Source organism: Pogoniulus pusillus, chromosome 28 (assembly GCF_015220805.1).
Source record: "Pogoniulus pusillus isolate bPogPus1 chromosome 28, bPogPus1.pri, whole genome shotgun sequence".
Classification (NCBI taxonomy): Eukaryota; Metazoa; Chordata; class Aves; order Piciformes; family Lybiidae; genus Pogoniulus; species Pogoniulus pusillus.
Window position 1 is genome coordinate 5,585,782 of NC_087291.1, and position 26,344 is coordinate 5,612,125.

At 45.8% G+C, this 26,344-nt stretch overlaps 1 protein-coding gene across 2 annotated transcripts in view; it reads left to right on the forward strand.

Annotated features, from left to right (window-relative positions):
* The window catches only part of RFTN1 (raftlin, lipid raft linker 1), a 134,711-nt gene that overhangs the window by 82,114 nt on the left and 26,253 nt on the right, over positions 1-26,344 (forward strand). The window contains exons 5-6 of one of the 2 annotated variants that reach the window (XM_064167210.1): positions 8,636-9,059; positions 15,312-15,515. In XM_064167210.1, coding sequence (XP_064023280.1) covers positions 8,636-9,059; positions 15,312-15,515 — 628 coding nt within the window. The remainder of the gene's footprint in view (positions 1-8,635; positions 9,060-15,311; positions 15,516-26,344) is intronic. The other variant, XM_064167211.1, reaches the window with a different exon arrangement.

Genomic DNA, 26,344 nt, shown 5'->3' on the forward strand with positions numbered 1-26,344 from the left:
CTTTTGGGTTTGGTGTTGGATCATCTCTTGGATCTGTCAACTTCATTCTAATAGCCTAGTCTGAAATTCCTGAATAGTGAACTCCTTGTCAAGGTTTTTACTGGAAGAATGAATATAAACAGTGTCAACAGCACTACTTAAAGGACAATCTCTGTGGTTCGAGCTTATGGTAATATTTTTCAAGGCAGTCCTCCAGAGTTTTATCCCTGATGGCCTATTTTGGTGTAATTGACAGTGGAAATACTTGGTAACTTGACAGCCTCAATGTGAATTGAGGTTTGGCTTTCTAAAAGCTACTTTTACATGTATATACACAGGCATGAACTATCTCTCAGATTCAGAGTGTAAACCAGCAGAGGTTAAAAATGCACGGGAAGTACAGGCTTAAATGACAGAGCATCCCAGCCAGAGAGGTTCTAAGCATTGAAACAGTCTCAGAGAAACAAGACAGAGAAAAGATTAGCAGTTGTTGCTTTGCTGTTTGATCAGTAGCATTTTCTTCTTTTGTAATGTACTATTAGAGAAGCAGAAATGCCAAAGTTGCAGAAGTTTTGAGTCATTTAGAAAGAATTAAACCCCTCTTCAGAGCATCCTGGCCTGCATCAGCAATGGTGTGGTCAGCAGGAGCAGGGAGGTCATTCTGCCCCTGTACTCTGCACTGGTTAGACCACACCTTGAGTGCTGTGTTCAGTTCTGGGCCCCCCAGTTTAGGAGGGACATTGAGATGCTTGAGCGTGTCCAGAGAAGGGCGACGAGGCTGGGGAGAGGCCTTGAGCACAGCCCTACGAGGAGAGGCTGAGGGAGCTGGGATTGGTTAGCCTGGAGAAGAGGAGGCTCAGGGGAGACCTTATTGCTGTCTACAACTACCTGAGGGGAGGTTGTGGCCAGGAGGAGGTTGCTCTCTTCTCTCAGGTGGCCAGCACCAGAACAAGAGGACACAGCCTCAGGCTGTGCCAGAGGAGATTTAGGCTGGAGGTGAGGAGAAAGTTCTTCCCTGAGAGAGTCATTGGACACTGGAATGGGCTGCCCGGGGAGGTGGTGGAGTCGCCGTCCCTGGAGCTGTTCAAGGCAGGATTGGACGTGGCACTTGGTGCCATGGTCTGGCCTTGAGCTCTGTGGTAAAGGGTTGGACTTGATGATCTGTGAGGTCTCTTCCAACCCTGATGGTGCTGTGATACTGTGATTAGCTAAGCTTAGTTGGTTTTCAAATAATCTGTAAACTCTTGATGACTGTTGCTGTTTTCTCAGCACGTGAGACCTACAGAAAATAGCAAAGGCAAAGTAAAATTTAGGCCAGCTTCATTTTTTACATCTGTTTTCAGAAACGAACAAACTAGAAGGGGATGTGGAGTATTTGTGATGAAACATGTGCTGCTATGTATTAATGAAGGAGGACCTAGTTAGGACACTGTAGTCTCATTCTTTTCCAGTTCAGACTCCTGGCATGTACTGTGTAGTGTTCTCCCCAAACCACAAGACTCTGTTCTTTGCATGATGATCTCCAGTGCTATGTCTGTTGTCAAAGGAGGTCTGCTTGAATTCTGAAAACAAGGTAGAAAACTAAGATGATCTCCTTGCTGGTGCACATTGTGAGATCTAAGGCCTCTAACAGTGGTTGTTAAATATACATCCACCAAGAAAACAGACAGAGAACCTTTTCTTGTGTAAACTAAAGTGGTTTAGGATTGCTTTAAACAGGCAGCTCTGAGCAAGATGAACCTGCTATTGTTTCCAAGGCTGTGTTTGTGTTTAAGGTAGTACCACCATGCTCACTAGGAACAGGTGATTATTGTAGAACTGATCATGCAAAAAGAAATGCAGAGTCACAGACAATGTGTGGAATGTGCAATGAAATTGCTGAGTGTCTTGATTCTAAACAGATCTGAAAAGAAACCTGTACATGGTTGCTTAGAATGAGCATTTGGCCTAGAGTCTCTGCACCTCTTTCATGGCTGTGAAGCCTCTCTTTTGGAAACAAGTAGTTTCCAGAAAAGAGGATTTTTGTCTGTCATTCAGACCATTATGGAGTGTGAGACTGCCATCAGTAAGTTTGCAGATGACACCAAGTTGGGAGCAAGGGTAGGAGGGCTCTACAGATGGACCTGGACAGGCTGGACAGATGGACACAGCCCAATGCCAGAAGTTTTAACAAGGCCAAGTGCAGGGTTCTGCACTTTGGTCACAACAACGCCGTGCAGTGCCACAGGCTGGGGACAGAGTGGCTGAGAGCAGCCAGGCAGAGAAAGGGATCTGAGGGTGCTGGTTGGCAGCAATTGAACATGAGCCAGCAGTGTGCCCAGGTGGCCATTGATGTCCTAGTCTGGATCAGGAACAGTGTGGCCAGCAGGACTAGGGAAGCCCTTCTGCCCCTGTACTCAACACTGATCAGGCCACACCTTGAGTACCATGTCCAGTTCTGGGCTCCTCAATTTAAGAAAGATATTGAGGTGCTTGAACATGTCCAAAGAAGGGCAGCAAGGCTGGTGAGGGGCCTGGAGCACAGCCCTGTGAGGAGAGGCTGAGGGAGCTGGGGGTGTGCAGCCTGGAGAAGAGGAGACTCAGGGCAGAGCTCATTGCTGTCTACAACTACCTGAAGGGAGATTGTATCCAGGTGGGGTTGGTCTTTCCTCCAAGGCACCCAGGGACAGAACAAGAGGACACAGCCTCAAGCTGCACTAGGGCAGGCTGGATGTTAGGAAGAAGTTCTTCACGGCAAGAGTGATTGACATTGGAATGGGCTGCCCGGGGAGGTGGTGGAGTCGCCATCCCTGGAGGTGTTTAAAGAGGACACTGGATGAGACCCCTAGTGCCATGGTTCAGTTAATTAGAAAGATTAGGTGATAAGTTGGACTTGATTATCCTAGAGGTATTTTCCAATCTGGTTAATTCTGTGACTCTGATTCTACAGACCTTTAAATTAGGGAACTTTCAAGAGAAGCAGAAAAGGATGGGCCATGATTCTGCTGCATCTACGTCAGCGGTACTGCTTTGTGCTGCTAACAGTTGCTTTTTGTCCAAATGCAGTATGAAAATAGCAGTCAGTCAGTTCTGAAATAAACAATAACACTTGGAAATGTTAAGAATGTTAACTCAAGTGCCCCAGCTAAGATTCAATTAAGGGAGTGACATGGGGGTGGATGTGGTGCTTGTTCCTATTCCTGCTCTAGAGATACTGGGAGAGTTGATATTTATTTCCCAGACAGCAAAGGCTAAATCTGTCATTTTTTTTTTCCCCTCATGGAAAATGCCAGCTTTCTAATCAAGCAAATTATAGGCATGACATTAAATTCTTTAACTGCTCTGGCCCACTGTAGACATTAAATTTCACCCCTTCTTCAAGCAGGTTCTATTTTTAGACTGACATAAATCCAATTTTCGCAAGCCAGTTATAAACAAATTTGGATGTACTCACTTGGGGGTTCATCCAGGTTGAAATAAACCAGTGATATTCTGCCTGTGCTGTTGAACAGTGACATCTTTTCTGATAGAGACCAGTTGTTATATTTGTGCTGAATATTATCCCATCAGTGCTTTATGAGGTGACAAAAAATTTCTGTTCCTGTCTGGGGAAAGGACCAAAGAATTTGCTTGGGTTTGGTTTAAATTTTGTTGGAATTTCCCTGTAAAAAAACTTTCCCAAGATGTAGAGAGTGACATGTAGAGAGTATTTAAACTACAAAAAGGTCAATAAAACAATTGGAATATAATATAGACCACCTAATATAAGGGCACTTTAAATCTACCTTTTTGTCTGATGTGGTAAATGCTGGAGATGCAACTTTTCTGCTTTTTATGCTTCTTCATCACATTTAGTCATACAGCCTAGTATGACAGGGACCTTTGTTACTGCAGGGTTCTGCACTTTGTCCACAACAACCCCAAGCAGCACTACAAGCTGGGGACAGAGTGGCTGGAAAGCAGCCAGGAAGAAAGAGACCTGGGGGTACTGGTAGATAGTAGGCTAAAGATGAAGCAGCAGTGTGCCCAGGTGGCCAAGAGAGCCAATGGCATCCTGGCCTGGATCAGGAACAGTGTGGCCAGCAGGACAAGGGAGGTTATTCTTCCCCTGTACTCAGCACTGCTCAGGCCACACCTTGAGTACTGTGTCCAGTTCTGGGGTTCTCAATTCAAGAGAGATGTTGAGGTGCTGGAGCATGTCCAGAGAAGGGCAACAAAGCTGGTGAGGGACCTGGAACACAAACCCTATGAGGAGAGACTGAGGGAGCTGGGGTTGTTTATCCTGGAGAAGAGGAGGCTCAGGGGTGACCTTACTGTTGTCTAGAACTACCTGAAGGGAGGCTGTAGCCACGTGGGGGTTGGTCTCTTCTGCCAGGCAACCATCAAGAGAACAAGGGGACAAAGTCTCAAGTTGTGCTGGGGAGGTCTAGGCTGGATGTTAGGAGGAAGTTGCTGGCAGAGAAAGTGATTGGCATTGGAATGGGCTGCCCAGGGAGGTGGTGGAGTTGCTGTCCCTGGAGGTGTTCAAGAAAAGCCTGGCAGAGGCACTTAGTGCCATGGTCTGGTTGATTGGTTAGGGCTGGGTGCTAGGTTGGCCTGGATGATGTTGGAGGTCTCTTCCAACCTGGTTGATTCTATGATTCTTTGATTCTAAGAGATGAATTGAATCTGTAACTCATTCATTGACTGTCTGAAAAAGTACATGTAAGGTTACAGCAGGGAATAAGGATCATTAAGCATATTATGACTCTGTCTGTCATTCACATTCACTTAAACCATTCTGAGCAAGGCACTTCTGCAGTAGCTTTATTTCTAGACAAATATTTGATCAGGATGCTGCTAGTTCTACTTTCATTTGGAGGTTATTGCCCTCTTTAGTTTTAGTCAGCATCTATATTTGCCAGTCTAAACACCTGTGAATACCACTGCCTTGTTTCCTGGAGAACTCTGTTTAAGTTCCTGTGACCCTGAAATCAAGAGTTAATTTAACATGGAAAATACAATAGTAGTTGGAAAGAGGAAGTTCTTGTTGTTGATCAGATATCATCTGTAGGTTTGTTCAGAACAGTGATGTGTTAGCAGGAAGTAGATGGTTTGTTTCTAGAACAGAAAAAAAATATCTGAGTAGAGAAGCTGCAGAAGAGAGCTGCTTCTTGAATTGAATAATAAAACCCCAAACCCCAACAACAAAAAACAAACGGCCAGAACCATTTCAGTTCATACTTAATCAACCCTCCTAGCACAGCTAAGACGTTTGAACTCTCCGAAATGCCATGGTATGCTGAGAAAGAGAAATTATTTCTCCATTCTCAACTCACAGTATCACAGTATCACCAAGGTTGGAAGAGACCTCATAGATCATCAAGTCCAACCCTTTACCACAGAGCTCAAGGCCAGACCATGGCACCAAGTGCCACGTCCAGTCCTGCCTTGAACAGCTCCAGGGACGGCGACTCCACCACCTCCCCGGGCAGCCCATTCCAGTGTCCAATGACTCTCTCAGGGAAGAACTTTCTCCTCACCTCCAGCCTAAATCTCCCCTGGCATAGCTTGAGGCTGTGTCCTCTTGTTCTGGTGCTGGCCACCTGAGAGAAGAGAGCAACCTCCTCCTGGCCACAACCTCCCCTCAGGTAGTTGTAGACAGCAATAAGGTCACCCCTGAGCCTCCTCTTCTCCAGGCTAACCAACCCCAGCTCCCTCAGCCTCTCCTCGTAGGGCTGTGCTCAAGGTCTCTCCCCAGCCTCGTTGCCCTTCTCTGGACACGCTCAAGCATCTCAATGTCCCTTCTAAACTGGGGGGCCCAGAACTGAACACAGGACTCAAGGTGTGGTCTAACCAGTGCAGAGTACAGGGGCAGAATGACCTCCCTGCTCCTGCTGACCACACCATTGCTGATGCAGGCCAGGATGCCACTGGCTCTCTAGGCCACCTGGGCACACTGCTGGCTCATGTTCAGGTGGGTATCAATCAGTACCCCCAGATCCCTCTCTGTCTGGCTTCTCTCAGCCACTCTGACCCCAGCCTGTATCTCTGCATGGGGTTGCTGTGGCCAAAGTGCAGCACCCTGCACTTGGAGCTATTGAACCCCATCCCCTTGGACTCTGCCCATCTGTCCAGGCGGTCAAGGTCCCGCTGCAGAGCCCTTCTGCCCTCCAACCCAGCCACATCTGCCCCCAGCTTGGTGTCATCTGCAGACTTGCTGATGACTGACTCCATGCCCTCATCCAGATCATCTATGAAGATGTTAAAGAGGATGGGGCCCAGCACAGATCCCTGAGGGACACCACTAGTGACAGCTGCCAGCTGGATGTGGCACCATTCACCACCACTCTCTGGGCTCAGCCCTCCAGCCAGTTCCTAACCCAGCATAGAGTGTTGCCATCCAAGCCATGCGCTGACAGCTTAGCAGCTGTGGGGGACAGTGTCAAAGGCCTTGCTGAAGTCCAGACAGACCACATCCACAGGCCTCCCCACATCCACCCAGCAGGTCACCTGATCATAGAAGGCGATCAGGTTAGAAAGGCAGGATCTGCCCTTCCTAAACCCATGCTGGCTGGACCTGAGCCCTTTGCCATCCCTTAGGTGTGCTCTTATCACCCCCAAGATAACCTGTTCCATCAGTTTCCCTGGCACTGAGGTCAGGCTGACAGGTCTGTAGTTCCCAGGTTCCTCCATCCGACCCTTCTTGTGGATGGGGACCACGTTGGCCATTTTCCAGTCTCCTGGGACCTCTCTGGTGAGCCAGGACTGCTGGAAAATGATGGAGAGCAGCTTGGCCAGCTCAGCTGCCAGCTCTCTCAGCTCTCTCATTCTTTTCTAAATGTGTGTTTAGAGTTTATATTATGTGAAGAGAATACATTTCATGAAAACCTTTCCTTTTGGTGGGTGGTTTTGATAAACGAGCCAGCAGCTGCATGCACGTTTCCACATCAGTCTGGTTCTCGGTGTAGCTTGTCCTGGGTCTGAGGAGTGTGAGGCTGATGACTTGTGTGGATGATGCATTATGACACCAAGCTGGGGGCAGATGTGGCTGGGTTGAAGGGCAGAAGGGCTCTGCAGTGGGACCTTGACCGCCTGCACAGATGGGCAGAGCCCAAGGGGATGGTGTTCAATAGCTCCAAGTGCAGGGTGCTGCACTTTGGCCACAACAACCCCATGCAGAGATACAGGCTGGGGTCGGAGTGGCTGGAGAGCAGCCAGAGAGGGATCTGGGGGTGCTGATTGATACCTGCCTGAACATGAGCCAGCAGTGTGCCCAGGTGGCCAAGAGAGCCAGTGGCATCCTGGCCTGCATCAGGAATGGTGTGGTCAGCAGGAGCAGGAGCAGGGAGGTCATTCTGCCCCTGTACTCTGCACTGGTTAGACCACACCTTGAGTGCTGTGTTCAGTTCTGGGCCCCCCAGTTTAGGAGGGACATTGAGATGCTTGAGCGTGTCCAGAGAAGGGCAACGAGGCTGGGGAGAGGCCTTGAGCACAGCCCTACGAGGAGAGGCTGAGGGAGCTGGGATTGGTTAGCCTGGAGAAGAGGAGGCTCAGGGAAGACCTTATTGCTGTCTACAACTACCTGAGGGGTGGTTGTGGCCAGGAGGAGGTTGCTCTCTTCTCTCAGGTGGCCAGCACCAGAACAAGAGGACACAGCCTCAGGCTACACCAGGGGAAATTTAGGCTGGAGGTGAGGAGAAAGTTCTTCCCTGAGAGAGTCATTGGACACTGGAATGGGCTGCCCGGGGAGGTGGTGGAGTTGCCGTCCCTGGAGCTGTTCAAGGCAGGACTGGACGTGGCACTTGGTGCCATGGTCTGGCCTTGAGCTCTGTGGTAAAGGGTTGGACTTGATGATCTATGAGGTCTCTTCCAACCTTGGTGATACTGTGATACTGTGAGTGCTTGCTCTGCATAAAGAAGATTTCTCTTGCTGCTTTGTCTGAAACCTTCTGTAGTTAACTCTGGCTTTATCTAACTGTCATTACTACCATGCCAATGTTTTTTTTCCCTTAGCATCTACTATGATTTGATTCCTTCCTCCTTTACCTAAAGTGTGAAGCATGAATAATAGCATCCCTTAATTTCCACTTACCTTCTTAGCTCATCTTGCACTGACTTTTTCTGTTTTGAGTTCTGTATCTTCCCAAAAGTCATGTATTAAAATAGCTTTGCTTTTATGTACTCATTATGCAAAAGTTTGCCATTTGTGTCTCAATCCAAAACAGGACAAACAACAACTGTTGTTATAACGCTTCATGTAGCAGAATGCATTAGTAACCTTTTCCTTGCATAAATATCATCCTCATATACCAAATGCAGCAGAATATGTAATATTAGCTCTCTGACTTCATAAGGCTGATAGTAAAACTTTGATGTCTGCTAATTTAACCTAAATAAACTTTTAAAACAGATATTTTATCCCCTGTGAAGAAATATGTAGGCATTTCCTCTCTTTCCCTCCCCCCCCCCTTTTTTTTTCCCCCACTGTCACATTATTTCAGTTGGTTTAGGGAAATTTTCCTCCTGGTTCTCTTAGGATGTAACTTTTTATGTAAATGTAACATGACAATCTCTTGTGGTAGTGGACAAAAGTAGCAAAATGACATGCTAACTGCCTTGAAGGGTGTTATTTTCTCTATTTCTATTTAGCTAAGACAGCTTGACAGTTAGAAATCTAATCTTCTTTGATTTGTAGATTCAAGATGCTGCGAGTCAGGGCTTGAAATTTGTTGGAATTATACCTCAGTACCATTCCCAAAAGAACTGTCTTGTCAGCACCTCCCTGACACCTGCCAGTAACAACTCTGTGCGATCGAGAGATAATGCAAATGTTTCAAATCACCTCGAGGATCATGCTTCAGCGGATGGCGAGAAAATAGATGCCATTAATGGATGCAGCTCTGCAGCACCAAGTGAGGAAAGTGCTGAGCCCTCTGCCACATCCAGGGAGGGCTGGAAAGGTGAAGGGCAGGCTACTGAAGAGCTGAATCTCAAGTCTGCAAAGGGAAATGAAGAAGAGTTTCAGCATGCAAACCCAAGTGTAACAGAAGCGGCAGACAAGCTGAATGGACTTGTGGAGAATGAAACGCCAGCACGATGCTTGAAACCACTTACTGGCAGTAAGTATTGTATAGTGACCTCTCATACATTAAAGTTAATGTTGTCTCAATTATGTTCCCAGCTCCTTTGAGAGGTGGGGACTTAGGGGAGGACCTTATCACTGTCATAACAGAGAAGAACCTGCCAAATGAGCCACTTAACCTGGTTTCAGAATGGTTCACAACACCTGGGTGTAAGTCAGACAAAAAAGGGAGAGTGGATATGGGTGGAGACAACTTAGTTACAGCCTGTTTGTATGCAGGAGTATAAAGACTTCTTTTTTGTCTAGTGCTTAGTTGAATTGGTTCATTTCAGCATTTGTGGTGCTACCCTGAGAGCTCTTGATCTTTGTATCATTTTTGTCTGCTTGAATAGAAAGCACTGCTAATCTGCCTGACGAGGTATTGCAGCCCTAGAAGGAATGTCTCAAAGCCTTATCACAGCTAGTCCCTTTGTAGGAGCTGAGCAGATAGCTGAATTTAAACCACATCAGGAACAGTGGGAATATGCATGATCACTTTCCTAGTATCTTACAGGCAAGCTGGGCTCAGAATTGTAATTACTGGAAAGGAGCAGTGATTTTTGTTGATGGCTCATGTTTGCTAATTCATAGTATAGGTCCTCTTAGTAATGATGCTCTTAATAATTTCCCTTCCCCTTCCTTTTCTTTTTGGTAAGATTATTCTACATATACCAGTGTTCATTCTTTCATTTCTTTGACATATTTCTCCTCAGGTGTGCTTTCTACTTCTCAATGTCATTTTATACCACCAAAACACAAAAGTCTCTGCTGAGGTCTCAAAATATAGAATCATAGAACCACAGAATTTCTTAGATTGGAAAAGCCCTTCAAGCTCATCGAGCCAAATCATTAGTTTCACACTGACAAGTCCTTGACTAAACCAAATCCCTCAGCACAGCATCTCATCACTATGAATCGCTATGGTTAGAAAGGATCACCAGGATCATCCAGTCCAACCTTCGTCCCAGCAGCCTTCATCACCAGACCACAGCCTCAAGCACCACATCCACTCTCTTTTTAAACCCCTCCAGGGATGGTGACTCCAACACCTCCCTGAGCAGCCTGTTCCAGTGCCTGACCACCTGCTCAGTAAAGAGCTTACTCCCAACATCCAACCTAAACCTCCCCTGAAGCAACTTGAGGCCATTTCCTCATGTCCTATCATTAGTAGTTCAGGAGAAGAGACCAGCTCCAGCCTCACTACAGCCTCCTTTTAGGTAGGTGTAGAGGGCAATAAGGTCCCCTCTTAGCCTCCTCTTCTCCAGACTAAACACCCCCAGCTCCCTTAGCTGCTCCTCATAGGTCATGTTTGCCAGACCTCTCCCCATCTTTCTTTAGGTGCTCTTTGCTTGGAGTTTACCTCAGTATCACACACAGTATCACAGTATCACCAAAGTTGGAAGAGACCTCATAGATCATCAAGTCCAACCCTTTACCACAGAGCTCAAGGCTAGACCATGGCACCAAGTGCCACGTCCAATCCTGCCTTGAACAGCTCCAGGGACGGCGACTCCACCACCTCCCCGGGCAGCCCATTCCAGTGTCCAATGACTCTCTCAGGGAAGAACTTTCTTCTCACCTCCAGCCTAAATTTCCCCTGGTGCAGCCTGAGGCTGTGTCCTCTCGTTCTGGTGCTGGCCACCTGAGAGAAGAGAGCAACCTCCTCCTGGCCACAACCTCCCCTCAGGTAGTTGTAGACAGCAATAAGGTCACCCCTGAGCCTCCTCTTCTCCAGGCTAACCAATCCCAGCTCCCTCAGCCTCTCCTCGTAGGGCTGTGCTCAAGGCCTCTCCCCAGCCTCGTCGCCCTTCTCTGGACACACTCAAGCATCTCAATGTCCCTCCTAAACTGGGGGGCCCAGAACTGAACACAGGACTCAAGGTGTGGTCTAACCAGTGCAGAGTACAGGGGCAGAATGACCTCCCTGCTCCTGCTGACCACACCAGTAGTAGAATTTGTAGTTCAAAATAGAATGTAGTCCAAAGTAATCTAGAAAATGAGAAGTCTTCAGAAAAATATATTCTTGCCACATTTCCAGTTTAAACATAAATATATTTTTCTTTCCTATTTTTGCTTAAATCCTAGAAAGCAGTGTGTGCATCTGTTTCACTTGCTACTTTGCTTGCATTCCTTACACACTACAAAGCTATGTAAAGAAGTTCCATCTCCATTCCTTTCACCTGGTACTGTCCTTGACTTCAATTTATCTGTATTCTTTATGCTTTACATACCAGGTCAAACCATTTGACCAGCTTGGGGGTTTTGCATATAGAACTGAGAATAACTTTGCATTGTCTTAGTTTCACTTGGATTTCAGTGTGATTTTTGCCATCAAATTGGATCACACTCTAGTAAACATTCATCACTCTTCAATTTTTGTTGGTCAAAAGGGCACCCAGATTTGGTCAAAGCATCGCTATTATTTGAATATATTGTTCTGGTTTACAGTAGAATCTTACATATTAGAACTTCTCTTTTAGTTTTATAGTTTTACATGAGTTATCTCCAAGTCTAGTCAGACCTGTTTTCTCTTTCTATATACTCTGCCTTTGAGAGAGTTAACATAGCAAGTTTCATATTCTCCTCTGTAATTAACAGTGAAAATCTTTTGCTGCAAGTTACCATTATCTTAATGTTTCTGCATAATACGAAGCCTGATCACCTCCAATCTTGCCAACCAGGATTTTATTACAGCTGCTGATTTGCCAGATAAGAGGGCTTGTTTTAAAGACATATTTGGTTTCCTCATTTATCATTCTTTCTCTGAGTCACACCTATGTTTAATTGATGAGTTATGCAAATGCTTTCCAAGATGGAAGGTCTGAAAAGGCAGCTTTATGTGACAGCACACCTGTAGGAGGATTTTCCCAGATCTATTGCCCATGAGACATGGCTGATTTCTTTGCTACTTGTGTGTGAATTTTTGTTGTTGAAGCACTCGCTTTTCCTCCCGTGGAAAATGTAGTTCAGTCTTTGGCAGCCATCCTCCATCCTTCCTTGGGAGTGTGAAATAGAAAGCATCAGGTGTTTGTTTTTTTCCAATTAGCCTATTTATTAAATAGGAATCAGAGAATCATAGAATCAACCAGGTTGGAAGAGACCTCCAAGATCATCCAGGCCAACCTAGCACCCAGCCCTAGCCAGTCAACTAGACCATGGCACTAAGTGCCTCATCCAGGCTTTGCTTCAACACCTCCAGGGATGGTGACTCCACCACCTCCCTGGGCAGCCCATTCCAATGCCAATCACTCTCTCTGGGAAGAACTTCCTCCTAACATCCATCCTAAACCTCCCCTCCCACAACTTGAGACTGTGTCCCCTTGTTCTGTTGCTGCTTGCCTGGCAGAAGAGACCAACCCCACCTGGCTACGTTCTCCTTTCAGGTAGTTGTAGACAGCAATGAGCTCTGCCCTGAGCCTCCTCTTCTGCAGGCTGCACACCCCCAGCTCCCTTAGCCTCTCCTCACAGGGCTGTGCTCCAGGCCCCTCACCAGCTTTGTTGCCCTTCTCTGGACACATTCCAGCACCTCAACATCTCTCCTGAATGGAGGGGCCCAGAACTGGACACAGGACTCTTGAGCTCCTTTTTCCATTTTTAAAACTTCAGAGAAAAAAACCAGTAATATTTCTTACTATTTGGAGAATCTTAATTTCTTTTAGTTTTTATACTTCTTAGGTGTTACTTTTATGCTCCTTTTTCTTTTCTCCCCAAATACTTTTCAGCACTCATTCACTTTCTCTTCAATAAACTGTCTTGAAAATGATTTGTCTGTGAACAAGGCACAGATTTTTCAGTGGTATATCCAAAAGTGCTGCCTTACCTAGAAGAAAACTGAAGGTGTCTGTCCATGCATGAGCAGACTCACTTGTAAAAGCTGTTGCCAGTAGTGGCTTGTTAGAGCTTGCATAGTATAGACTTGGTGATGGTGACAAACCAAGTTAACCACTGAAAGACTTCCAGCCATCTTAAATGCCTGGTGTAAAATCCAGGTTATCATCTCCTTATGGCTTATCAGTTTAATGATTTGCTATTGTTAGCACCAGAAAGATCTCCATTTCTAATACAATTCTGGTTTGGGAGTCAGAATCAACATTTTCTGTGTCTGTTCTTCTGAGTTGGAATTGTCATGATTTGTTTTTTCCTAAACAAGCAGTAAGCAGCAAGAAGATTGCTGGACACCTGGAGTACTGGACACCTTGAGTGCTGTGTCCAGTTCTGGCCCCCTCAATTCAAGAGAGATGTTGAGGTGCTGGAACGTGTCCAGAGAAGGGCAACGAAGCTGGTGAGGGGCCTGGAGCACAGCCTGTGAGTAGAGGCTGAGGGAGCTAAGGGTGTGCAGCCTGGAGAAGAGGAGGCTCAGGGGTGACCTCATTGCTGTCTGCAGCTACCTGAAGGGACATTGTAGCCAGGTGGGGTTGGCCTCTTCTCCCATGCACCCAGCAACAGAACAAGGGGACACAGTCTCAAGTTGTGCCAGGGAAAGTGTAGGCTGGATGTTAGGAGGAAGTTCTTCCCAGAGAGAGTGATTGGCATTGGAATGGGCTGCCCAGGGAGGTGGTGGAGTCACCATCCCTGGAGGTGTTGAAGAAAAGCCTGGTGAGGCACTTAGTGCCATGGTCTGGTTGACTGGCTAGGGCTGGGTGCTAGGTTGGACTGGATGATCTTGAAGGTCTCTTGCAACCAGGTTGATTCTATGATTCTATGATTCATATTAACAAATTTTCCTTTTGACTCTGAATCCATAGCTCCTGTCTAAGATCACTTGGGCTCTTTCATATTTGGTTACATTGTGAGCTCTCCCAAGTGCTGCCAGCCTGTCTCTGAGCATTGCCCCTCTATTACATGCTACTTCTTGCTCAGTGACGTTTGACAGACAGCAATCTTAGCATTTCTTTTGACATCTCTTTCTTTAATGCTTGGTGTTAGAATACAATCACTTGTAAACAAAGGGAGCTTATTGAATGAATTTCATATTAATTTATTTGGGGGAATTGTTTTGTTATCTGGAAATGTTACCATTGATTTCCATAGCCATTAATAAGTAAAAAAATAATGTCCAAACATTTTTTTAATCACTAATTCTGTTGAGAGCTGTACCCTTCAGAGAACTTGGCAGGTGTATCTGCATCTAAACTTGCTCCCAGTTGTGGGCTGTGAAAGCTCAGCTTTGCTATCAGCAATGGCATTTTTGTGATACTGAGCTTACATTGCCTACTTTTATGATATACTACAGGAACTATGAAGCAGAGGCTAGAAAATGTTCTTTGTAAGACCCTTTGTAATTCCACTTTCAGAATTCATTTGCTGCTGTGTTAATGTCTTGCCTTGGCTCAGACCCAGAGTAAATCAACAAACCAGCTAGCATAGTCTCTACATTAATGGTTCATTGCATTCTCTTTAGATGATACTACTACTTGCTGGGTCCATGCCATTGTATTAACAAACCCAAGCTATTTAATGCTTTAGTTTGATGGCTGTGAATGCAGTTCCTCCTAAATTTGCACTAAGGTTTTATATTTGAAATGTCCTTAATGTCACAGCTCTTTTAACAATTGATTCAGTTGAAAGATAAAAATACTCCCTGCATTAATTTGTAGTGATTTTGTGACTGCTACAGTTCCTAAAGCAGCTTGTGGAGCTTGTTCTCCCATCTCAGTTTACACTGGCTATCAGTAGGGTGGTTGTGCTTTAGATCACACTGGATTTGGGGACTTAAAGCAGCTTGTGGAGCTTGTTCTCCTATCTCAGTTTACACTGGTAACCAGTAGGGTGGTTGTGCTTTAGATCACACTGGATTTGGGGACTTAAAGCAGCTTGTGGAGCATGTTCTCCCATCTCAGTTTACACTGGTAACCAGTAGGGTGGTTGTGCTTTAGATCACACTGGATTTGGGGACTTAGAGCAGCGTGTGGAGCTTGTTTTCCCATCTCAGTTTACACTGGTAACCAGTAGGATGGTTGTGCTTTAGAACACACTGGATTTGGGGACTTAAAGCAGCTTGTGGAGCATGTTCTCCCATCTCAGTTTACACTGGTTACCAGTAGGGTGGTTGTGCTTTGGAACACACTGGATTTGGGGACCCTACTCTGCTAGACACTGCAGAAATGTCTTAAGGAGATGACAACATCTCAGAATGTTTTTTCCAGTGGCAGAGTGTAATGGAGTGAGGGCAAGAAGTGAGTTATACCTTGGCTTCGTTGAAATGTTATGATACAGTTGTTGCATTACTCTGTTTTTCACTTTCTGGTAGGAGCAGAGATCTTCGCTCTCTTCAACAAGCCCAACAGCCCCCAAAAGTGCAGCCAGTATTACACGGTGACTATCCCGATGAGGATCTCCAGGAATGGGCAGACTGTCAACAGTTTAGAAGCAAATTGGCTGGAGCATATGACAGATCACTTCAGGAAAGGAGGCTCATTGGTAAACGCTGTCTTCAGCCTTGGAATGGTAAATGGTATGGAAATTACAGAGAGCATTAAGCTGTGGTTATTTTCCTTTCTCCTCTAATAGAGGTCATTATCTTTGAAGAGAAGACGTTTGGGAGGTGCTTTAATATAGGCTTGGGGCAGATTTGTTTTAGATCAGAGTATTTCAGTGAAATGGAATGAAAGCACAGGAAATATTTTGGCATCTGAATAAGGGAAACAGATCATGTATTGTCTTTTGCAAACATGCTGAAGATGATCTTGTAATTGCAGAAATATACAGTGAATCAACACTACCAAGTAAAATAGATTAACTAATAAGATTGTAAAGCAGATGACACAAATGGCAGAGTGGCTTTCCTCCTAGCTGTCTGGCCACACACTGCATCTGGATCTGATTGCAGGTCACTGTTAGGCCCTTGCATTTTCATCTGGCCACCATGCAGCCACTTATTGACAGACCCTTTCTACCTTCATGGCACACATTTCTACTAAATCATCTTCTATGTTTGTTTCATTGTCACCAGTGTGTGATGGATAAATGTTGATCTTAATTGAAGAACAGAAGATTAAAAACCAGATTTTTGCATGTTGTGAAAGTGAGGCACTGAGTCTGACTCAATGCAGCAGCCAGTCTATACCACACTCATGGCTATCATGAGTTTGAAGACAAGCCTGCAGTAAAAAAGACTTTGATGCTTAGTAGGAATCTGAGAGACATAACCAAGGGGCCCGGAGAATAAAACAAGAGAAGTACTTGAACATAAAAAAAAGAGTTGAATTTAAAGCCAAATTAATTTTACTGGAAAATTCTATGACTTATATGCTTACTGTACTTAATAGTTAAAGTGCCTATGACTGAATCTTTCATCTCATTTTGGTTTGTTTTGCATTCTTCAAAAGGAATGTGGTAACCCACGGATTTGGCACTGCTACTAAGATTAGTGGATTTGTGTCTCAGAATTACAAGGGGGGCTGCACTCAGAGCATCTTCTTCTCATTTTGCTGTTGGTCAGAATTCCAGGACTCGGGATAAAACAAACAGTAATGTGAGTCAGTTCTGGTAAAAGTCCATCAGGAAGTTAACAAGCAACCCTAATTTTTCATTTTGCAAGCAAGTAGCAAAAAGAGGAAGGTCTAAAGTTCAGCTGATGGAATGCTTTCACTCAGCTTCCTGGAAAGCCTTGTAATTGCTAGTTAAGTTGCTTAAAAACAAATGGTCATTTACTTTGTGTGGATAAATTGCAACTCATAGAGACAAACCTAATTGGCTCTATCAGGCCCAGTGTTTTCTTTAATAAAAACTGCTTATCAGTGCACTCTTAAAATGGTATAAACACAGTATTTTTCTGTTACTTAAACTTCTGAAGTTCATTTACGTGACACAGGCCTGGGGGAAGTTCATGTACTTGGATACCAGTGTGAGGAGTGCTTGATTTAACTGCCTGTAGATGTAGATAAAGTTGGCCTGAATGATGACAATAAAATTGCAATCCAAACGGGACAACAAATTGTGTAAAAGTGGACAGATGTCAGAACAAGTTAGATTGGAGGTGAAGATGAAGAATTAATAAACAGAGACATTGAGATACTGGATTGTGTCCAGAGAAGGGTGATAAAGCTGGTGAGAGGCCTGGAGCACAGCCCTGTGAGGAGAGGCTGAGGGAGCTGGGGGTGTGCAGCCTGCAGAAGAGGAGGCTCAGGGCAGAGCTCATTGCTGTCTACAACTACTTGAAAGGAGAACGTAGCCAGATGAGGTTGGTCTCTTCTGCCAGGCAAGCAGCAACAGAACAAGGGGACACAGTCTCAAGTTGTGCCAGGGCAGGTCTAGGCTGGATGTTAGGAGGAAGTTGTTGTCAGAGAGAGTGATTGGCACTGGAATGGGCTGCCCAGGGAGGTGGTGGAGTTGCCATCCCTGGAGGTGTTCAAGCAAAGCCTGGCTGAGGCACTTAGTGCCATGGTCTGTTTGATTGGCCAGGGCTGGGTCTAGGTTGGACTGGATGATCTTGGAGGTCTCTTCCAACCTGGTTGATTCTATGATTACTGTAAGTGTTGTACAGTTACAAGAAGAACACGTGTAGAAATAAAAAGCTCAGAGCTAGAATTTCTAGAAGTGTGTTAGTTAGAACAGTTCCATTAGAACACCATGAACATGCCCATGCTATTAGAAGAGCATCTGCTAAGAACATCTCTACATTCCTGTCAGTTGCATCTAAATGCTAATGTTTTAAATCCTAACATTTTCCTGTGCTGCAAACAGAAGAGCTTTTCCATTCATACAGCAATGAATACAGAACAACCCAGGTGAGGAGGAGGAAAGAAAGAAGGGGCTGAGGACTTTCAGCTCCTTACCTTTTATGGCAGCCTCTCCAGCCTTTCACAGCTGGTCTCCTTATTCAGTAATTAATCCTCTTTCAAATAAAGGCATACTTCTTTAATTGGTTATATCACCTTTCTTTGTTCTAGAAGCCTGCTTTCTCTTTGGCTTAAAGTACAAATTCCTTATTTTGTTTATTAGGCTCAAAAGCAGGATTATTATCTTCTTCTTTTCCTCCTTGTCTTTTGAATATCGAATGAAATGAAGATTTCCAGATTGTCAGTAGTCATAAATCTGTTTCTTCCTTCTGCCAACAGTTTAATAATTAGTCTTTGAAAGATTTTTAAAGTTCACTGATAACAATTCTTTCTTTTTGCTTATTGTACCAGATAATTATAAACAGAAAGATGAAAAAAATACAAATGGCAGTATGTAAACCATGCAGGCTTACCCCATGTATTAAAGGTGGTCAGGTTTTGCTAGTACATTAGAAGCAGCAGCTTGGTTTAAGGCCAGGTTGGATGAGGCCTTGAGCAACCTGCTCTAGTGGGAGGTGACCCTGCCTATGGTGCAGGGTTGGAGCTGGATGATCCTTGAGGTTCCTTCCAACTTAGACCATTCAATGATTCTATGATTTAATGTCCTTATGTTAGCAAATAAGAGTTACTTAAAATTGGAGTTCAGTGACTTGCTGGTGTTGTTTATCCAGCCCATGTCACTGCCAGCTCTGCCTGTACTCCCAGGTGTAAATTGACCCTGCCTAGTGACTGAAGTGATCATAGGACTGCACCCTTACACTCCTCTAGTGAGAAGTGGAAACTGTAGCAGCATGCTACAGATTAATGCTACTGCAAGTGGAAAGGATGTTGTGATGGCTTGGCTGTTACTCACCCCCCATACACTCAGGGAAATCACTCACTAGACTCACACAATATACAAGCAGATAGTTACAATATCTACAGCTATAGACAGAAATATACAAGCTAAAAAGTAATGCAGAAACACAGCAGCCCTCCCAGAAACCTGAGACCCCAGGAGGGGCTCCCAACCACCCTTCCACCTTCTCCCTCCCCTCTGCCTTACCCCAGACTTTGCCCTACATTTATGGTAGTTTGGAGGGTCAGCCAGGGAGGTTAGGAAGCAGATGGATTAGTCCCACAGACAGCAGGTTAGGTTAGAGAGAAGTTCATGCAGCCCCAGAGGCAGAGAGCAACTTAACTGCCTTACCTGTATTTATGTTCTTGTTCTTATACATCTCGGCAAGCCTATGAGTGCAGTAGCCATCACCATTGTTTCCTTTTCACAGCCTGTCATCTAATTCTTCTCACCAAAACCTTCTAGCTAGGCTCAAACTAGCACAGATGTTAACAGGTGGGGTCTCCTTTCCTTTAACAGCAAGTCTTCAGTCAGAAGGAAGGTTCTATCTTCCTTCCAGTGGAAGCTCCTTAAGGGAGTAATCACAAAGCCACTCATCTTTACTTGCTTTGAACTGCAGATCTTTAACTACTTGGCATTCTTGTGTTTGTTTTACCATTCTGTCTGTGAATTCCCTGCCTTTCAAACTTAGAAAAAGCCAGTCAGCCAACCAGAAAACATTGACAGTACTTAAAGACAAAGCAAATGAAACAAAATGTGAGTTGCTTGAAAGAGGAAAGCAATCAGTTTTTAGAAGGTCAGGTTGTCTGTCTCTCATGTTTGCACCCTCTATGGCAAAGCCGAACCAGTGATGCATTTGGCCAGTTACAGTCACCTTATCCAGTGAAGTGGCTCAGATTTTTATCATCCATATGGAATTGTTTTCTTTGTGTGTACTGAAGATGAAACGATTCAGGAGGAGGGAGGGCTATAAATATAAAGCAAAGGCCAACATTCAGGTCGCACCTCGGGTAAAGCCACACATAACTGGTTCTAGGCAAGATTGGACGTGGCACTTGGTGCCATGGTCTGGCCTTGAGCTCTGTGGTAAAGGGTTGGACTTGATGATCTGTGAGGTCTCTTCCAATCCTAATAATACTGTGATACTGTGATACTGTTCTCCTCATTGAAAGCAACAGCAGCCTACAGGTTTGTTTCCTAGATGAGGGGGGGTTGTAGTTCAAAGACAAGGGGAAAATTGTTGCCCACTAGGAAAACTGTCATGGTAAAGTAAGAAATCTTTTCCTGTATACTTGTAAATAAGAAGGAAGAGCATCAAAATAGCTTTTTGTCAATCCAGCTACATCAAATATTTATACAACCCAGTGAAAGTAGCTTTTTGTGCACAGTAGGATACCTCAATAAAAAATGCAGTGGAACATTTTCAGAGGAAGGGAGGTGATTGTAACCTTTATGTTCAGAGCCTTTTCTTCAAGAAAGAGTGAAATTATGTCAGTTCAAGAGTAAAGACTGGGAAATTATACCACAAACAGCAAAGTCAAAGTGATGTGTTGTATTGACATTTCTTACTGACCTGAAATTACAACTGAAATTACTTGAGGCATTTTTAACGTGGGCTAAAGTCCAGGAGCTAAATCCAAAGGGAGTACAACTGCATCAGAGTCAGGAAATACCTTGCATGAGAAACAGTGGAAACCAGAAAGACCAACTCACTGTGTCAAGCTTTAGATGGATGATCTCTGTGGGTAGGTTAGGTAAGATTCAGTGGAATAAATGTAGGCATTTGTCCTGCTTATGAGTTGTCCCCCAAACTGTCATCTTAATCACAGAATCACCAAAACATTCTGGTTGGAAAAGACCCTCAGGGCCATCAACTGTTATCTCTACTCTAAAAAGTTCACCCTTAAACCGTATCCTCAAGCATCACATCCAGGGTTGGTGACTCCACCACCTCCCTGGGCAGCTCATTCCAATGCCTGACCACTCTTTCTGTGAAAAAATGTTGCCTGATGTCCAGTCTAAACCCACCCAGTTGCAGCTTGAGACCATTCTATCTTGTGCTATCACTGTTTACCTGTAAGATGAGACCAGCAGCAGCCTCTCCACTATGTCCTTCCAGGTAAAATGTAGACAGTGATGAAGTCTCCCCTCAGCCTCCTCTGCTTCAAACTAAATAGCCCCAGCTCCCTCAGTCTCACCTAGTAGACTAGCTCTTGAAGATATGATAGGCTTAAGTTGCAACTAGAGCCAGAGCATCTGTATGGTAAAGGTATTGCAGGTAGACTCGGTGCTATATGTCCATCTCCTTGCCCTTCCACACCTCTGTGTACGAGTTTCCCTTGAATTCCTGCTGGTCCAAACACCACAGGTTATGTGTGTCTTTTGACCAAAAGAGCTCCTTTCCCCCAGGTAGTCTTAACAACCCAAGTGCTTCACTTCTGGAAGAGTAGTAGATAACTTGTAAATGGGATGATGTGTGGAGCAAAGGCGTGAAAATTGGCAGATGTGCATTCACGGCACAAAAGTTTAAACACTGTGGCACAACAGGTAGAGAGGAGATTGGTTATGGTTAAGAGGGAAAATCTTTGTGAGCATCACCAAGCAGTTTCTCTCTAAGAGTTTTTCACCAGCACCACTGTTGAACAAACACTAGTATGCAGCAGCTTTTTCTCTCTCATCAGTTTCCCCCTTCCATTTCTCTCACTTTCTGCAGGATTCTTTCCTGGCTCAAAAATGAATGTATCTTAGGACCAATTGGATTTGACAGTAACACTCTGTGCTGGGTTAGGAACTGGCTGGAGGGCCAGACCCAGAGAGTGGTGGTGAATGGTGCCACATCCAGCTGGCAGCTGTCACTAGTGGTGTCCCTCGGGGATCAGTGCTGGGCCCCATCCTCTTTAACATCTTCATAGATGACCTGGATGAGGGCATGGAGTCAGTCATCAGCAAGTTTGCAGATGACACCAAGCTGGGGGCAGATGTGGCTGGGTTGGAGGGCAGAAGGGCTCTGCAGCAGGACCTTGACCGCCTGCACAGATGGGCAGAGTCCAAGGGGATGGGGTTCAATAGCTCCAAGTGCAGGGTGCTGCACTTTGGCCACAGCAACCCCATGCAGAGATACAGGCTGGGGTCGGAGTGGCTGGAGAGCAGCCAGACAGAGAGGGATCTGGGGGTGCTGATTGATACCTGCCTGAACATGAGCCAGCAGTGTGCCCAGGTGGCCAAGAGAGCCAGTGGCATCCTGGCCTGCATCAGCAATGGTGTGGTCAGCAGGAGCAGGGAGGTCATTTTGCCCCTGTACTCTGCACTGGTTAGACCTCACCTTGAGTGCTGTGTTCAGTTCTGGGCCCCCCAGTTTAGGAGGGACATTGAGATGCTTGAGCGTGTCCAGAGAAGGGCGACGAGGCTGGGGAGAGGCCTTGAGCACAGCCCTACGAGGAGAGGCTGAGGGAGCTGGGATTGGTTAGCCTGGAGAAGAGGAGGCTCAGGGTAGACCTTATTGCTGTCTACAACTACCTGAGGGGAGGTTGTGGCCAGGAGGAGGTTGCTCTCTTCTCTCAGGTGGCCAGCACCAGAATGAGAGGACACAGCCTCAGGCTGTGCCAGGGGAGATTTAGGCTGGAGGTGAGGAGAAAGTTCTTCCCTGAGAGAGTCATTGGACACTGGAATGGGCTGCCCGGGGAGGTGGTGGAGTCGCCGTCCCTGGAGCTGTTCAAGGCAGGACTGGACATGGCACTTGGTGCCATGGTCTGGCCTTGAGCTCTGTGGTAAAGGGTTGGACTTGATGATCTGTGAGGTCTCTTCCAACCTTGGTGATACTGTGTAATTTAACAGTAGTCATTGTATATCCAACAAGGAAGCAAAGTCATACACTCATAGAATGATTTTAGGTTGAAAAAGTCCTTCAAGATCATTGAGTTCAACTATAAACCTAACACTGCCAAGTTTATCTGCTGCCTGTTAGGAGCTGTAGAGCTCAGCTCTTAGTCTCTAAAACATTACATATGTGCCATCACGTTTGCAAACGTGAAAGCTGTGATCTGCACAAGTGGAATGTGCAGCAGAGTGAAACACAGAGGATGATTTATGAGTGAGTGCAAACACACGCATGCTGATTGGGTTTTGATCACTTATTAATTAGCTGGCAAACGCGTGGGGCGAGCTCAAGCTGCAGTTGTGCCAACAGTGTGACACTGAATGTCATTAAGAGAGTTCACGATGCAGGAGCAGTTCACTGATGCTGTGTAACTCTTCCCAGCAAGAGCTGGATGTCTGTGTCTAGTAGGGAGCTATGGGTCTCTGCTTTCAGCTTTAGGTGCTGTCCTGTCATCCCTGCTTTGGAAAATTAAGTGGTGATTTGTACATTATGCATCCTGAAATAGATTTGGGGTTGGGTTTGAGTGTTGGAGCACGATGTATTGCACAGAAGTTGAGTTGGTTCCCACTCTGAAACACAGGGTCTAGCAAAGTCCTGTTTATGAATGAAAGATAATAATTACAGTTTGCACCAATTTGGATGTGACAGGTTTGTTCACCCTGTGTTTTCTAACCTGTAACCCAGCTACTTAGTTATCTGGCTTGTTATTTCACAGCAAAAATGTCTGGTCTCCTCACTTGGGTGAGAAATCTGTCTAGATAACAAAGAGTTCATAGAATCATAGAATCAACCAGGTGGGAAGAGACCTCCAAGATCATCCAGGCCAACCTAGCACCCAGCCCTGTCCAGTCAACCAGACCATGGCACTAAGTGCCTCAGCCAGGCTTTGCTTCAACACCTCCAGGGATGGTGACTCCACCACCTCCCTGGACAGCCCATTCCAATGCCAATCACTCTCTCTGTGAACAACTTCTTGTTAACATCCATCCTAAACCTCACCTGGCACAGCTTGAGGCTGTGCCCTGTCATTCTGTCACTAGGTGCCTGGGAAAAGAGGCCAACTCCCACCTGGCTACAACCTCCCTTTGGGTAGTTGTAGACAGCAATGAGGTCACCCCTGAGTCTCTTCTTCAGGCTCCTCACCAGCTTCGTTGCTCTTCTCTGGACACATTCCAGCACCTCAACATCTCTCTTGAATTGAGGGGCCAGAACTGGATACAGGAGTCAAGGTGTGGCCTGACCTGTGCTGAGTACAGGGGCAGAATAACCTCCCTTGTCCTGCTGGCCACACTGTTCCTGATCCAGGCCAGGATGGCTTTCTTGGCCACCTGGGCACACTGCTGCCTCATCTTCAGCCTGCTATCTACCAGCACCCCCAGGTCCTCCTGGCTGGAGGACCTGATGAAACAGTCAGGCAGTTAAGTTTCTTGTGTCAGTGCAGTAATCTGTTGGTTTGGCCTATGTGCTTGCATTTCAAAACCCTTTAGCAGTGCAAGTAACACAGCTTTCCTGAAAATACAAAGAAACTATATGCAAAAATGCAGTCTGTGGGGAAGGGATGAGTGAGATCTTCATAATCAGTCATAAAGAGTAAATGCATTGTTTGAACCAGCAAGGCTGGAAACCACACCGTGTGGCAACGTGTAGGAGTTTTCTGTGCTCACAAAGAACACAGTCCTGCTTATTTGCAGGTTTTCTAAATGCAGTTCTATTGCATCATCATTTAGTTTAACAAAAAAAGGTTCTGATTCTCTTCTGTCATAGGAGTGACAAAGCTAGAGTTCTTGTGTATGGGACTGATTGCTGATGATGGAGTAATCAAGCTGGAAGCATCAAGTTGGGAGCAAGTATGAGTCTGTTAAAGGGCAGGAGGGCTCTGCAGAGGGACCTGGACAAGCTGGACAGGAGAGACAGTCCAACACCAGGAGTCTGCACTTTGGCCACATCAACCCCATGCAATGGTACAGACTTGGGGCAGAGTGTCTGGAGAGCAGCCAGGCAGAGAGGGACCTGGGGGTACTGGTAGGCAGGAGCAGTGTGCCCAGATGGCCAAGGTGGCCAATGGCATCCTGGCCTGGATCAGGAATAGTGTGGCCAGCAGGACTAGGGAAGTCCTTCTGCCCCTGTACTCAGGACTGCTTAGGCCACACCTTGAGTTCTGTGTCCAGTTCTGGGCCTCTCAATCTAAGAAAGATGTTGAGGTGCTGGAAGGTATCCAGAGAAGGGCAGCAAGACTGGTGAGAGGGCTGGAGCACAGCCCTGTGAGGAGAGGCTGAGGGAGCTGGGGGTGTGCAGCCTGGAGAAGAGGTGGCTCAGGGCAGTCCTTATTGGTCTCTACAACTACCTGAAGGGAGGTTGTAGCCAGGTGGGGTTGGTCTCTTCTCTCAGGCACCTAGTGACAGAACAAGAGGGCACAGCCTCAAGTTGTGCCAGGGCAGGTTTAGGCTGGATGTTAACAAGAAGTTCTTCACAGCAAGAGTGACTGACATTGGAATGGGCTGCCCAGGGAGGTGGTGGAGTCACCATTGCTGAAGGTGTTTAAGAGAACACTAAATGAGGCACTTAGTGCCCTGGTTTAGTTAATTAGAAGGCTTAGGTGATAAGTTGGACATACTGGTCCTAGAGGTCTTTTCCACACTGGTTAATCTGTGATTCTGTGAGTGTACTGGAAAGCTGGAGGTGGAAGTGGTGCTGAAGTAACTTTAGTAGTATGTGTTGTCTGAAAAAAGGCTGAACGTGCAGAGAATACAAATGAGAGTAGCGAGCCACTAAGCCAGATGGTCAAAATGCCTTCATAAATTGATTAAATAGTTATGAATGTATCTTTTCTTTCACACTGTTCAGATATGCCAGATCATCTCCAGTCCATGGAAATCACTGTAACTGGAAGGGCTGATCCATATGTAGGGTTCTGTCATGTGTAAGTGAATGAGTGTGGTCATTCATATCAGTGTACCTTCAAAAGCTGACCCGGTTCATAGTGTTTAGCCCCCCAGGTGTGTGTATAACTTGAAGTAGGTGAACAATACTGCTGAACTGAGTACTGAACTCATTTTCCTATTCAAAATGGGAGAGCTGTGATTTTTGAGAGGCAAACTCTGGAGTAACAGTGTCCAGTTCTGGGCCCCTCAATTCAAGAGAGATGTTCAGGTGCTGGAGCGTGTCCAGAGAAGGGCAACAAAGCTGGTGAGGGGCCTGGAACACAAACCCTATGAGGAGAGGCTGAGGGAGCTGTGAGTGTTCAGCCTGGAGAAGAGGAGGCTCAGGGGTGACCTCATTGCTGTCTACAACTACCTGAAGGGACATTGTAGCCAGGTGGGTGCTGGCCTCTTCTCCCAGACAACCAGCAACAGAACAAGGGGACACAGTCTCAAGTTGTGCCGAGGAAAGTATAGGCTGGATGTTAGGAGGAAGTTCCTGCCAGAGAGAGTGATTGGCATTGGAATGGGCTGCCCAGGGAGGTGGTGGAGTCACCATCCCTGGAGGTGTTCAAGAAAAGCCTGGCTGAGGCACTTAGTGCCATGGTCTGGTTGATTGTCTAGGGCTGGGTGCTAGGTTGGCCTGGATGATCTTGGAGGTCTCTTCCCACCTGGTTGATTCTATGATTCTATGATGAGGTTTGCTATCAGAGAGTAGGATTGCTCTGAAAAACTGGCAGAGACACTAGTCTCATTCACTTAATAGAGCTGGACTATCAGAAGAAGGTCCATGCACTTCTTTATTTACATCCTGGCAAGAATCTGTTATTAATAAATGCCTCACTAATGATTGGGTGCTTACCTCTAACC